Source organism: Micropterus salmoides, unplaced genomic scaffold, assembly GCF_014851395.1.
Source record: "Micropterus salmoides isolate LMB-PRFRI ecotype aquatic unplaced genomic scaffold, ASM1485139v1 Ms_hic_scaffold_17, whole genome shotgun sequence".
Lineage (NCBI taxonomy): Eukaryota > Metazoa > Chordata > Actinopteri > Centrarchiformes > Centrarchidae > Micropterus > Micropterus salmoides.
Genome location: NW_024040817.1, coordinates 22,445,936 through 22,461,533, shown reverse-complemented (window position 1 = coordinate 22,461,533; position 15,598 = coordinate 22,445,936). Strand labels below are relative to the sequence as shown.

The 15,598-nt window shown below is 42.6% G+C and overlaps 1 protein-coding gene across 1 annotated transcript; it reads left to right on the top strand.

Moving 5' to 3' along the window:
- Positions 1 to 834: 834 nt before the first annotated feature.
- Positions 835 to 15,542, top strand: LOC119907445 (juxtaposed with another zinc finger protein 1-like). Its single transcript, XM_038725209.1, has 5 exons — positions 835 to 1,112; positions 8,501 to 8,573; positions 9,832 to 10,028; positions 11,368 to 11,537; positions 12,663 to 15,542. Exons 1-5 carry the CDS (start codon positions 998 to 1,000, stop codon positions 12,837 to 12,839), a joined length of 732 nt encoding a protein of 243 aa, XP_038581137.1. The 5' UTR covers positions 835 to 997; the 3' UTR covers positions 12,840 to 15,542.
- The last annotated feature ends 56 nt before the right edge of the window (positions 15,543 to 15,598 follow it).

The following is a 15,598-nucleotide window of genomic DNA, read 5'->3' as shown; positions in this document are numbered from 1 at the left end:
TGATGAATATAAAGAGAAGATTGTAACTTGTCAGTATATGTCATTATTCTGGGACTATGATTGCCACTCTTGACTCTGGGTCACCTCAGACCTCAGTCCACCACACAGTCTCTAGATGAATGACTGCTCAGGCCTATTCAGTGGCAAGATCCTAATGGGACTCTTACTTAGTGTTTTATTATTGGGTGACGCACAGGTTAAGCATAAACTTTAAGACAAATGTGCAGTATATTGCCTGTCATGGGTGATGTACAGTTAAATAAAATGTTCCATGACATTTGTGAATTTTCTGATTATTATTCCTTATTCTTATATATTCATTGTGGGCATTTACAATAAATGTAACATATCAAATCAATTCCTATTCAAGTTAATTTTCTCCTCCATATATTTTCTCAGTGTACAGACTCCACCATAGACTCAACTCTTTCTATATTATGCCGTCATGCTATTAAAGGCTGTTGCTCTGTCAATAGGCCTATGAAGCATATTACCATTTACAATTACTTTAGATGTGAGATATAACCATAACGCATAAAACACACTGGCCCTAGCTCTGCTTGATCAATATGAGCAAGAAGACAATATCTGAATTAAATAAAGATTATGTCCACAGCATAGCTCCACACACTCCGTATTTTGCATAAACTATGCTTACGTTTTCTTTGATAACGCATGCAAAAGTGTTAAGACTGAACTTCACTTTAATATGTGTGTTTGATGTCATCAAATGTCACAGCTTCGGGGGCGCAGATGCCAACAGGTAGGCAGGTCGTGACGTAGGCTGCCACCAGCCAACCCTCCCCCCATCCCCACCCCCACCGTCCCGCCTGCCTCCCAGCTGCGTCCGCCGCTGCCCTGTCTGGCCGCCCGGTGTCTGCTCCGCCGCTCCGCGCTCTGCGGCGCTCCCACCCTGAACCCGAAGACTCTGCCTCCTCGTTCACCACCCCGGCTCCCGGACCCCCCTCTACCCGGTGAATGCACCAGCGCCGAAAACATGACGGGCATCGCCGCCGCCTCTTTCTTCTCTAATTCCTGCAGGTTCGGGGGCTGCGGACTCCAGTTCGAGTCTCTCGCCGAGCTCATCGTCCACATCGAGGACAATCACATCGGTGAGTGGGGCCAGAGGGGGAGACAGAGCTAGGCAGCTAGCTGGTATTAGCTAGCGCCCTAGCTAGTTAGCTGAACGCTTATAGGCTCGGCTTTGCATTCCGCTATTCCTGCCACTCGCTCTCCGTCGAGGCTCGTCGGAGTGGGAGTTATTCAGCAACAAGAGACTTGAATTCTTTTGAAAAACACGGCTTCTCTGTGAAATACGTGCCCGTCTGCTTTTATATTTCTTTAACTAAGATAGTTACCTTTTGCAGCGGTAACTCGACTATGAGGGCCGCGTAGGTCTCATAGGTGTAACTAGCATTCCGACCAGGCAGCGGTTTCACGGCTAAACGTTGCAGAGGAGTCCGTGTGTTTACGTTTTAAGGCCTGCTGCAGAGCAGCCGGGGCTCCTCTCACACCAATTGTGTATTGAGCTGCCAACAAGTCTGTCGCTTTTGTCACCTCAGGTGTCTCCACGCATCGAGACATCACCTTTTGCGACGCATAATGCTGGTGTCACTTAATTACCCTTGACACTGTATCAGTTGAACCAAGTTGTGGCAGACGTGAAATAAAATAATTTGATTATCTTCCACATGCACAAGCTTCAACTTGTTGCACGGCTTATTCGATTTTCATCTGACAGTAAATCTTACTGATAACTGTCACCTGATATGTGGAGACTCGCAATCAGTTTACCCACCATTTAACATTAGACAGACAAAATAGTTACTGTGTAAACACTGTAGTTTGGAACAGCATGCAATTAATTCAAGCTATTTCATCTATTGCTGAGTAATAAAGACATAAGTAGTGCATTACTAAAAAAATGTTGTGTATATTGGTAGCAATTTGTACGTCTATTTGTCACCCTCAGTGCATGTGTTAAATGTGGCCTCTCAAGAAAAACAAATTCTGTTTTAACTGCACTGTTAATTAAGAACTCTACCTGCAGAGATGCCTGTCTTGGATGTAGGCACATTAAATAAACTGTTATTAATAACCATTAGCATTGCCTTGTTTTTGATGAGGGAGTGCTCCTTTGCTATTACTGCTTGTAAATATTTAACACTTCAGCAAATAATTCACTCTGGCAGATTAACATATAATCCACCATAGCAAATTACACTATAGAAGAATCAAGGGAGTCGTGAGTTTGTGGCTTGTATCCATCCTCGGGAGGCTGTTCGAAGCGGGTGAGGCTGCGGGGTGAGGGCGTAGAATGGATGCTTCATTGAGCCAGTTGCCATGGCAACTGGCTGTCCCCAAAGGCGTTGGGGGCAGTATATTGGCTGAGTTATTGCACACCTGCTGTCTCACTAACAAAGAGCGCTCCCGAGCAGCCAGCTGTGGTGACGACACCCGACGTGTGATGTCACATCACATGTGGAACGGGACTGGCGTGCTGATGCTTCAAAAAGGGGGGTTAAAGAGACTTTGTTGGACTGTGTTGGTTAGGAGAAAGTGGAGCGGTGGTGTTGTGGATCACTCTTCATCCTTCCATATGCTGCGGGCATCACTTGCAAATAAACCAAGTAGTGGATGGGGTGATCAACACTCTGAATGGCCATTTAATTTTTTTTAACCTGTGGCTTTGTAGACCACGATGTTTCCCCGAACCAACCAGTAAACAAATGAAATTGAAAGAAATGCAAAATATATATTGCCTTTTCAGTCGCACAGCCAAAACCCCACAGACACTGGTAGATGCCCCATCTGGCTCTTGGCTTGACCTTTGACCCCAGCCGACAGCTGAACAGAATGGCGGTTTACCAGTTAGATCAGTTGAATTAATGAATTGTCCCTCTGCTCGTTTCTGCTGGTCATCAGCACGTCACACATAGTCTAATCAATACTGCTCGCAAACTGAGTTACCACAGGGGGAAGTGTGACAGATGGAGGGGATGTAGGTGAGAGTGTGGGATAGCAGGTGGTGGGGGGGATGCATTTAGCTCCCCTTTTAGTTTTAGTTTTGAAGTGGTGCAGCAGTGTGGGATTAACGGACAATCAAAAGGTAAGCTTATTTGATTCTCCGAGCTCCTTCACGTGAGGCGTCAGATAAGCTGTTTGAGGCGTTTGTAGATAACAGATTGCCGTGATTGTGGTCTCTCCTGCAGTGTGCAAACAAATTACGAAAAAGCAGGCACTAACAAGAAATCAGATAATCCAGAGGTGACAACAGCCGTGTGCTATCAGACATGAATATGGGTGAATGTGAGTCAGTAGGTCTCAGGTCAGTGTGCAAAAATCAGCACAGGCCTGTGCTAGAAACACCTGGTCATTACCCTAGACTGTGCTGCCCTCTTGTGGTAGGGTACCCTGTGTGCGGCACAGCCAAAAGAAATTAGTAGGGTTTTTTTGACTCTGGTTTGGGCCCCTGTGTATCTCAGTTTTCTCAACATGTGTCTTATTTGGACACAGCGCACAATAGTTGGCAGCAAACAGACCAGATGAGCTTGTCGCAATCCTTTCCGTGAGAAACGTGGGTAATGTGTGGGTCTTCAGTGCTGACCTCATCCTAGAAGAAAGGATAGCAGCCTTCCAGTAACATACCCGCACTAGATTACAGCTGAATTCAAAAGGAAATGGGTTTAGGTGAACAGTGTTTAGTGCGGTGTTTGGCTGTTGTCGAAGGCTTTGCTCTGTGACTCTAGGTAAGGTCTGAGGAATGTAATGATGTCAGGCTCGTCTGCCTGTGTGAACGGCAGCGTTGTGCTGTGTCCTCACCTGCACAAGCACATACCTGCCCTCTTACCTCAACAAAGACAGGCTGGGAGGGAAGGGCAAGCAGATAGAGATTAAGAGAGGGGAAGAGATGTGAAAGAGAAGGTTAAACAAAGGGAAATCCCAAACATCTCAGCTTTGTTAGGACAGAACTTAGTTTGATTGCTTTCCTTTGTTTGGATTTGGTTTTACAACTGGAATCAAACACCGAGCCGTGACTTGACACGAGGAGTCAGCATTGTGTTTAAATAATATAGGCTCTGCTGTAGCATGCTGATAATTAACATACACTAACTTATAAAGGCGTCTTCATTCAGCTGCAGTTTGGCTGTATTCCTTTATCTGTCCTGGCTCAAAGAAAACACAGAAGCAGATACAATATGGTGAAGCAGTTTTTACCTGTCTGTCATTAACAGGCAGGAAAACCCCTTCTGTGCTGAAGTTACTTTTTTTTCCCGAACAAAGGTATAATTGCATAGCAAATGGAGGTATTTGGTGAATTACTACAATTTGTCTTTGCAGTAGGGTTTTTGATGTTGCCGTAAGCGCTGAGCAATAATTGAACATTATTTTTGAATGATTCTCAGCTGAAATCATTTTGTGGTGATATGATCTTCAAATCTGAAAGGATTAGTTAGTGGATGAGTTGATCAGCAGAAAATGAATCGGCAGCAACTTTATGAAGTATTTCATTGTTTAAATCATTTATCAAGAAAAAATGCAAGCTTCCTCGCTGGTTCCAACTTCTCACATTAGTAAATTCAATATGTTGAGTTGTGTACTGTTGGTCAGACAAAACAAGATACTTGGTGTCACCTTTGACTCTGGGTAACTTTGTCTGTCATTTTTTTTTGCTGCATTCAGTCATTTAATAGACAGAAAGATTAACTGATTAATCAAGAAACATATATATTGATAATGAAAGCAAGTTAGTTATCATAATATTCTATAATAGCATAAATAATGTCTGTTGTCATGTAAATGCATAACAATGGGACTTCTCATACTGTTGAGAACCTGTGTCTGTACAGTACATTGCATTATTTTATTGGGCTTCAACAAACAATCTCTTGATTATTGATCTAGAGATTATTTTCTTAATTAATTAATTATTTGTTTGGCTTATAAAAAATACTGAAAACCCATTACAACCAGCCTAAAGTTCATGACCTCTTCAAATGTCTTGTTTTGTCTGACCAACAGTCCAAAACTATCAAAATATTTAGTTTACAATGATATATATATTGTTATATAGTTATATAGTTTAAAATGATACATAAGTATAAGTATGTCAGTATATATTCAGCTCTATTGGTCATTTTCATACATTTGCCATTCTGTGATATAAATCAGTATCAGAAAATACTCATATTAATATCATGATAATGATTTAAAACATATAGCCCAGGCCTAGTTGGCAGATTTTTCCCATCCCACTTTCGGAGGTGTGAAACAGGAAGGGGCGTGCATATTTCTTGTGCATGTGAGAGAGTGTGTTCACCATACTTTCCAAATGACCTGTCAGGGTGTAGCGAGGCAATTAGTAGATTGGCATCCCAAACTGCAGACCCTCTCTTTTCACAACACACATACATCCACATACACAGTCACACAGTTTGCCTTTCGGAAGTCGCAGGGCCCAAGCGCCCCACCAAGCAACCAAGCACTAGGAAGCGTAATTACAGAGAAGTTTGCCTTTCCCCCCCACCCATATCCCCCCTGCTCCTCCTCCTCCTCTCCTCTCCCTCCATCCGGCTGCCTGCTGCTCTAGAAACACGTTTAAATGCTCTCTGTGGCTTAATTAGCAGTCTGCAAAACAAGCCGTACATTCTTGGCCTGGTTTCAGCACACAGACATACCTACACATGTGCCCATACATGCGGACACATGCACAGTGTGTTTTCAGCAGGGGGCAGCAGTGCACTGCTGGTGAGAGATGGATGTGTGTGTTGAAATGAGTGGAGCGGCTGTTGATTGGTTGCTGCTTTTAATGACAGGAATGCTAATTAGGGAGATATTTATAGACCCACCAGACTCTGAAATGTCTCAGACACACAGCACACACACACAGCAACATGTACACACACAGAGCAGGAGTGCACTGTGTAGGTTAAATGAAAAACCTGCAAATAAAATCTGAAATTGATTTTCATGTAGCTTTCCGTGTGTCTGTGTGTGGGTGTGTCTCCCTCCTGTTCCAGCCGCAGGATCAGCAGTGTGTTAGCTTCCTGCCCTGCTAGGTGAGCGGAAGTCGTAAAGCCGGGGAACATTTACTGCAGCTCTCTCTCTGCACCTGGCGTATTCCATTTCTACCAACACCCCCCCCCCCTCTATTCACACATGCACGCACTTACCTCATCTTAAAGCAACAACTCTGTGCTCCTTGTACATCCCAAGTCCCAAGTCAATCTCTGCCATTTTTTCTTCTGATTCTTGTTGTTTAATACCTGGCTGTCAAACATTTGCCCAAATGGAATTTAGCTGACTTCAACTGACTACCTCTGTACCACTGTTACAGTGGTAAACAGTACTTCTGAATATATCCAACCATGTAAAAGTTGGACTCGTGATTCATCATCGCAGATAGAGATTCCACAAGTGAGAGGTTGTTGATTTGATAATTACAATTCTCATGAAAGATTAGTTGATAAAAAGTCACCCTACAGAACATTTCTCAACAACAGTTTTGATTGTTTAGGTACCAAGCATTCAGTGCTTTACTCTGAGTTATGTAATTATAAATTAAATATCTTTGGAATATAGACTGTAAGTTGGACAAAAATTAGCAATTTAAGAGGCCACTTTAGGTTCTGGGAAATTGTAATCTTAATTTTTTTACTATTAAATTATAGCTATTGGAACGATTAGTCAGTCAGAATGTTATTCTGCAACTGTTTTGATAATTGATTCATTGTTTCAGTCATTTTTCCTAGCAGAAATGGCAATTTACTGGTTCCGCCTTCCAGGTTTTTAAGCTTTTCTTTGTCATCTATGACAGTAAATAGAATTTTGGGGGTTCGAACTGTTGGTTGGATAAAACAAGCAATCTGAAGCTTTTATCTCAGCATTTTTTCACTATTTTCTGACATTTTTTAGCCACATCCATTAATCAATTAAGAAAATAGTGGTCAGAGTAACATAATCAGTATATTTGACACGTTTGAACATTTTGGTTGAATGTAATGTAAGTTGTTTTCCTGGTCTTGAGGTTCACATTACAGACAGTTGATGCATTTCTGAGCTCCCCTATTGGATCACATAACACACATTTACTTTTTCAAAGTTTTCTTGCCTTTAAATATTCCTGAAATATTGTCACTTCATATCAGAGAAAAAACTGGACAAGCCACAAAAAAATTCAAACTCAGTGGTTTGAAAGAGGTCAGACTTCAAGATGCTGCTAGCTCTCATTGTCATGTCTCGTGACCCAGCCTTAGTGCTACAGGTCAAGGAGTGTTGGTGCGTGTGATCTGGTCTCTACTTCTGAACAGCAGGTAGGATTATTAAGGCTCAGCTATAAAAGAATGTCAAAGACCACCTCTGTGGACCACCTCAGATGAGTGCGTTTGTTTATCGATGCACGCCCCTGCTATCCTTTTTTCTCACCTAGCCTTTGCAGTGTTTTTGCACACACTAAAATGTAGATGGCTCAGGTCTACACAGCAGCAGCAACAGCAGCAGTAGTGTGCATTTTCTTCTAGGTTGTTTTCTTGTTTGCTGGTCTCCTTGGTGTTCTCCTGCACTGTGGGAAGTCTGCATTCTTTTTTAATTATGAGGTGTGAAAGCCTGAAAACTGAAGGGCTAAGAAGGCCAACACGAAAACACACACACACACACACGGTATTAGTTGGAAGGAGTGTCCTGGAGTGTGTTGTTAATTGTTGCACAGAGATGATCCAGTTCTTGGACCTGAATTGCAATACATCTGCTAGCCATTACATATAAACCAGCAATTATGCCTACATGCACACACTCACACAGACATAGCCATGCACGCCATGACATAAACCTACATGTTTTTTGTTTTGGTCTCTCTGAATGTTCCCCTTTTTGAACGCTTGGTGGCACTGGTACTTCACAGATACACCCACCCGCAGTGTTTTCATGCACACTTGCTCCTGTTTTCCAGGGGGTGGGAGGTGGGGCTTTGAAGTTAACGCTGTTTCCCTCAGGCAGTGGAAGTTGCCTACTGTAGTGTTACTGACTTAACAAGTCAACTGGAAAAAGTGTGTGTGTGTGTGTGTGTGTGTGTGTGTGTGTGTGTGTGTGCGCGTGCGCGTGTGCTCTTAGTAATACACTGTGTACATTCACCACTGCCTCCAAGTTGCTCTTTCACTCTCGGACAAATTTCTTCTTTGCCACATTCAGACTCTGGCGATGATTAAGCAGCCTTGGGTCACTTTGGGAAAGGCATTGCCAGTAAATTACAGAGGGTTTGACGCTGGCGTAATAATGGCCTGCTTATGAAAGTATCTGAAATGTATCTGCAGGCTCTCACATATTTTGGACTAATACAGAGAACGCAGTGTGGAAAACATCCAGTAATCAGTCAGCCAGTCTGGCAGGAAGAATAGATTATGTGTCAGATCCTAACTGAGAGTATTCACACAGCATTTTCCCTCCACAGAGAGTGGTAATTAATCTGAATGTCTCTCTCTCTCTCTCTCTCTCTCTCTCTCAGACACAGATCCAAGGGTCCTGGAGAAGCAGGAGCAACAGCAGCCCACTTATCTGGCCCTAAGCTACATCAACAGGTACACACACACACACACACACACACACACACACACACACACACACACACACACAACCAAAGGTGTCTGTCTATAGAGGGCAGCATTGCTCCACCAGTCTGTGTTTATGCGTGTGTGAGTGTGTGCAGATGTGGCTTGTGGAGAGAGGCTCAAATGACTGATGTCTTCCCATAGACATAGCAGTGACTCATCCACAGACCAGCACAGAAAACCACACAAGACAATCACTCCTTGCTCCGTGCGCTGCAAACACCACAGCCACAGGCGCCGTTTCAGGATTACGGCATGTGTGTTTTTGTATGGTGAACCGACATGTCACATGCCACTTAATGCCCCGTTAAATCACTCCCGCGACGTTAAGAAAGATAACGGTACAACAGAGGGAGAAGGAGATGGCGAGGTTTGTTTTCTGTGGTAATCGTTTCAAATGACGAGGTTGTAAATGTCATCTGTATTTACTGTACAATGTTGTGATGGCTGCATATTCAGCAGCTCAATTATGTTTTGTCAAACCTCAGACTTCCTTCTCATAGCACCAGTGTACAGAACAGCCATAATTAGATGAGATGAAACCTTAAAGGCCCCTATTATAGCAGCAAATAACACAAGAGAACATTAGAAAGCACAAACACAATTAGAATATAAAGAATACTACAGTAAATAAGGGTTATTAGAGTATAATTCCAGTGAATCACGGCTAAGCTGGGGTCATAAATTTGTAGTTTTAAACATCAAGGCCATTAGTAACATTATTTTCCAAACTGTGTGTTGTAAACATCCATCATAGCTTAAAGAAAGACTTCCTGGTAATTTCTTCCCCTATTGCCGTAGTTGTACATGCACAGCTTTCCAATAAGGGATTATTACTGTTCTCTCAGGCGCACTCACTTTTGGTTTTACCTCCAAATAATGTTGCTGAGGCAATGTCTGCTTGTTGCAAGATCTGAGCAATTATTTTTGTCAGTGTAGTGTTATCATAACTGACAGAAATGATGGCCAATTAAATTAATACCCAATTTGTAATAAATCAGCATTATACTTTTAAGTTGTAAATTATAATAAAATGGAGAGTTCTGGACGGATTAAAATATGTATGTTTTTTGAATGAAGTTTGGCATTTCAGTTGCTCCACCAGCATTGCCTCCATTTATAAGGCGCTCAAGTTGACATCAGCATGGTTGTCAAGCGGGAAGTTTGCTGGTACATTTTAGGTTTACGGGATTTACTTAAATTACCCCCCCCCCCCCCCCCGCCTCAGGTTCATGACAGATGCGGCGCGCAGGGAGCAGGAGACTATGAAGAAGAAGGCCACACCCAAACTGTCCCTGTCCATCACCGGCGGAGTGTCTAGGAACAGCACGGCCACGCCTCCTCGCCACACGAGCGGTAACCTGACGCCTCCCGTCACACCCCCAATCACCCCTTCTTCCTCCTTCCGCAGCAGCACACCAACAGGTACGACAGGTGTGTGTGTTGAAATGTTAGTTTGAGATGCAGAAAGATGGATTGTTCATACTTGTTGAGTGAATGGAGGTGTTGAAACCGACTAATGCATATTAACCCTATTGGTAAAAGTGACTGGGCAGAAAAACTCAAAACATAACATAACCAGCTCACCTTGTATTCAGTAAAGGAAAATGTTAATGGAAATTGCAAATTACTGTTTTAACCATAGAAAGTTATTTTGTAACAACTTGGATATGTTTTCATACAAGTAACTGAAATATTTGAATGATGAAGAAAATCTGCTCCCAGAGTACAAAGTAGAGGAGGCTAAAATCCCAACCACTGTCTACTCCTGCTGCTCCGTGTGTGTGTGTGTTATTTGTGTGTTGGCTTTGGTGGCCCCTGCAGTGAGCAGCCCAGTCAACACTCTGCTAATTACATAGCAGCTGTCACGCTGTGTGTTCACATGGGGCCGTGTGTTGCACAGCCCAGAAGCAGATGTCCAATTCCAGCCCAAATGGTTCCAAACATAGTGTTAGGTCTGGGCTTACGCACACACACACACACACACACACACACACACACTCGCACTCTTTTGACATGTGCCAGGGTGCCATCCATTTCCTCATGCTGAGGTGCAGCATTTCCTGTAAGATGGTGGGGGGGTCAGTGGGCCATTATGTGTGTGTGTCTGTGTGTGTGTATGTGCATGCCTGTACATTTCAGTAATGTGGTATGTGGATGTCTGTGTGTGTGTGTGTGTGTGTGCGTGCATGCCTGTACATTTCAGTAATGTGGTATGTGGATGTCTGTGTGTGTGTGTGTGTGCGTGCATGCCTGTACATTTCAGTAATGTGGTATGTGGATGTCTGTGTGTGTGTGTGTGTGTGTGCGCATGCATGCCTGTACATTTCAGTAATGTGGTATGTGGATGTCTGTGTGTGTGAGAGAGTGTGTGCATGCATGTGAGTGGAAAATGTTCTGCACTTAGCAAAGCACTTTTTCCAGGCTGAGCAATGGGGATCACTCCCACTTAATGATCTCTTTCTCTGTGCCAATCCCTGTGTTTTGACTCACAGGCACACACAGAAGCACATACACACAATCACATGCACACTACTGCTGTTTTGTCTGAGCAGTGCTGTCAGTGACGAGTGGGCTGCTAATGAATCAAAGTAGGAGCAAAGCATAGAAAAAAGTATTGATAAAAAGTCACAAATCATTTCTGTTTGGTAAATTCCAAAGGTATGACGTCCTCTTGGGTTAATTCCCCATCCATATTTCATCTGGGCTGACTAGCGTTTTTTTTTTTTTTTTTTTGTTCTGCGTGTCTGCATTGTGCCTCCAGGCAGTGAGTATGATGAGGAGGAGGTAGACTATGAGGAGTCGGACAGCGATGAGTCGTGGACCACAGAAAGCGCCATCAGCTCCGAGTCTATCCTCAGCTCCATGTGCATGAATGGGGGAGAGGAGAAGCCGTTCGCCTGCCCCGTCCCCGGCTGCAAGAAGAGATACAAGGTAAGCCTATGCCAGAGCACCGAGAAGTCAGTCCCAGCTACGCCGCCATCGGACACGAGGTTCACACTGGGGCTTTTGTCTGAGTATCACATGCCTGGACATAACTTAAAAGTTTGAAAAAGCACATTATAAATCCAGAATGTCATGATTGGAAGCTCTGATAAATATATCACGATGTATTTGCTTTGGTTGAATTTTATTACAGCGGGTAACAAAACATTCATTCAGCTTGCAGTCTGTGCTCCTTGACAAATGGACATTGTGGTAACATTACTCTCTTGTACCCTTTTTAGACCAAAACAGTGACGTGGGAGAAAGTCACATTTGGTGTTTATCTCAAAGGGGTCCACATGTGTTATCCAACCTGACTCGATATGAAATGGTGAAGAGGGGTTTCTGGAATAATTTTACTATAAAGGCTACTGTTGAATTATTATGATCAGTTGATGATCGGCAGTCAAAAGCTATATAATAAAATTTTTTAAATATAATGACTTTAAAGCTATAATCACACACATGTTTGTTGAATGTGAACAGATATTTTATTTATAAAGAGACCATTGCAGTTAACATTTTTATTTAAATAAATTTACCAAGGGGCTAACTCCATATTTGATTTCCCAAACTCAGTTGCAGGTTCAATTTTGGGCTGGACTATTTCTTGTGATTGTCAAGATTCACTGTGGCTTCCTGGAGTCTTGCCGTGTTATAAGAATGATGTAATGTGTTTATTAGTGACCTTTAGAGGCGCTGGTTGGTGGAATTTAGGTTGTGTTAAGTAAAGTATTTCAAATGTTGGTGTCCTGTATAATGGGTATAAATTAGCTGGATCTGGATAGGTGAAAAACATTGATTGGGACATCTGTATGTAAACAATTTGGTATAATGCTGTGGTTTAGCAGTAATGTGTATGTGTACGTAAAGTACTATAGTTCCAGGACTGGGTCAATAAGCTGTCAACTTGTGACCCCAGTCTGGTATAAAAGTGTAGAACAGGTGCTATTACATACATACGTATTATTACAAGGTCAAAATTGTGTGTCAAACATGGGGTTTGTGTGTAAATAGGCTACATGTAACCGTTCTCCCCTTTCCTAATGTTTGTCATCTTCCCTGTCTCTTCAGAATGTGAACGGTATCAAGTACCATGCGAAGAATGGCCACCGCACACAGATCCGTGTGAGGAAACCCTTCAAGTGTCGCTGCGGCAAGAGCTACAAGACCTCGCAGGGCCTGAGACACCACACCATCAACTTCCACCCACCTGTCTCCACTGAGATCTTGCGCAAGATTCAGGGCTAAGAGCCCATGGTCAAACCAATCAACTGCCCCAAACATAGCCCTATCCTGACTTTTCTTAGCCGACCGCCCCTTTTATACCCATCCCAAACACTAAAGGATCAAGTGCATGCTTTAAGTTCTTCAAATTTTTTTTCATCTTTTTTTGTTTATTTGTGTTACGTAATTTTTTTCTATCCATGTATTTTTGGAGAAAAACAAATGTATCTTTGTAGTATTTTTATTGTTGTACATTTGCACATTCGTATATGCTATCACATTTTTTTTATATTGTTACATAAGGTGCTAACTGTAAAAAAACAACAGAAAGAAAAGACAAAAAAACAAACAATATGAAAGAAAAGAGGGGAAACGCGAAAGAAGATGTGAAACAGAAAGTGCAACCAAGCCCTGCCCCTTTCTCTGCTCAGCTTTGAGTGGGGCGAAGTTGATGTTAGTGCTGATTTAAGTTCAGTGGTCGATACACTCTATTTCCGGGACTTCGCTGGGCTTAGATCTGTGCCTTTGCAGTAACGTCTGGGGGTTTAAGTGCGAGAGTTAAGTTATACTTTAATATATATATATTGATATATAAACAATAGACAGATATGTATGTGTACATACAAATATATAAAAGTATTCATGAGCATAGACATAAATAGTTACATTTTATTTTTAAGCTTCAAATTTCAAGCTTTATTTTATATATTTTTGTCAGTGTTTTAGATTATTTCGGGGTTTTTTTTCTTCTACGTATCAGTAAGTGTTCCTTTTATTCCTTATTTGCTGAGACGGCCAGTTCAGTCACATCAGAGGTGAAAGATCTCACTGACTTTAGGTTCGGAGAGTCAGGTTTTCTCTCGCCACATCCTAGAGATCAGGAGCTAATAGGCTGCGCCTTTCGGTACGACACACACACACGTCGTAATCACATGCTCATGTTTTACTGTTGATCAGGAAGGGACGCTGAACGTATTAGAACACGGCCCAGGCCAGTAATCCATATCTTAAACATTTCATCCCCGCAGGAAGCCATCCATGTATTTCATATCTCCTGTGTTTCCTCATTCAGAGTGCCAGAGCTGTGTTCCAGAGACTTAGCTGTGGAAGCAGGTTAAGCATCAAACCTTATTCCAGCTGCCAAGATCTTTGTTGTTGTTTAGTTTTTTCCATGATTGTTGCCAACAGCTCTCCACTGCCAAACATTGACCATACCATGTGCCTGATGAGGGGTGGGGGAATGAGTGGATGTACATCGACGGAATGTTTTCACGCATGCTTTCTGTGTCGTAACGAGAGAAATAATGTATGAAAGAAGAGGGTGGGTTTGTCTTTGAAAGACCTGTCATTTGTGTGTGTTGTAGACAAGAGCATTCCAATTCATTGTTTGTACTGTATGTGTGTGTGATGTGCATGAGTGCCGGGTGTGTGTGTTTTTCAGCAGTATCCAAGTCATCAGCCTATCGAGTGTTAGTGTATTCTGTGTGTTTCAGTGCTCAGATCTGTCATGTTCTCTGTGCCGGGCCGCTGGTTCGACTCCTGTGGAGCAGGATGGCTGGCTGGCTGGCTGGCAGCGTTGCGTCATGTAGTGTAGTGGTGGCCAACTTGTTGTCCCCTGACTGGGATTTCATCACTCATATCATTGCCTCTAGAAAAACAAGAGCGGTGTGGTGCCGCGTGCCAAGACACAACTGATTCATGACATCGTTTCCCTCATCGTGCACAATGTTTTTATTCTGCAGAAGGCTCAAAGCATGAGCTTTTTTCTGTTTTGTTCGTTTGATGGGAACAGTGACCTCTGACATGCACACACCCTCCTGTCCTCCAAGCTGCTGTTGCCATGGAAACCACTGGGTTAGCACAGCAAAGAGACCTCTTTTTAATACACTTTGATAACACTTCATTTTCTACATTGTCTTTAGAAGGCAGATGCCAGATTTTTTTCTTCTTCTGGCATTTGTTTATTTAACCCCCTAATTAATTTTATAGGGTTAAATAAACATAAATGATTTAACCCTTTCATTTCTTTTTTAAATGATTTCCTGACTAGTAATTACCATGTGACTGTACTGTACATGCAACGCCTTTAAGTCATGTGCAACCTTACAAAAGCACAAATGTGGCCTGAAAGAGCTCCAAAAACCTTGGTATCAGTTTCAAAGTACGTCTGTGGACTTCAGTACCCTGAAAGCAGCCATGAGATAATGGTGTGCGTGTGATACAAAGCTTCATTCCTGCTTTTCAGCGTAGGGGAAGAGTTACCATGGCTTGGATCAGAGCAGAGACAGGTCGAGATGGATGGAGACAGAGTGTCTCCCTTCAAAGCTCTGTGAAACACTCGTAAAAACCATCTCCACTTCACAGACATCGGCGTCACCGTGGCAATAGTTTCGGCTTTATACAGGGCCCAATTGCAGTATTAGGCTACACATATGGGAGAAGAGGAGCGGAGGCTGTGTGCAGAAGGAGGAGATGAGGGAGGGGTTTCAATATACTGTGTACAGTGAATGTATTGTAACGTGTCTTGTCAAGTGCTTTTAAATTATATTTTCGTATGTAACGTGGAGACCAATGTTTCCTTTTTGTATGGGGGGGACAACAGGTTCTGAGCGGAGTAACTTGTAAACAATGTCAAACTGTCTTTCTATATAAAAGAGAAGCTGCTTAAATGTAAACAGGAAGTGACTGAAAAAACTGCAAAATAAAGTAAAAAGCTCTTTAGCTCAGTCTGTTGGTCATGTTATTTATTCTCCTTTTCAACTCAAATAAAAGACAACAGTACA

Excerpts from the sequence above, each read along its gene's own strand:
- LOC119907445 (XM_038725209.1), top strand. The coding sequence starts at position 998 with ATGACGGGCATCGCCGCCGCCTCTTTCTTCTCTAATTCCTGCAGGTTC. Across the intron at positions 1,113-8,500 it reads CATCGAGGACAATCACATCG|ACACAGATCCAAGGGTCCTG; the intron begins GTGAGTGGGGCC and ends TCTCTCTCTCAG. Across the intron at positions 10,029-11,367 it reads CCGCAGCAGCACACCAACAG|GCAGTGAGTATGATGAGGAG; the intron begins GTACGACAGGTG and ends TTGTGCCTCCAG.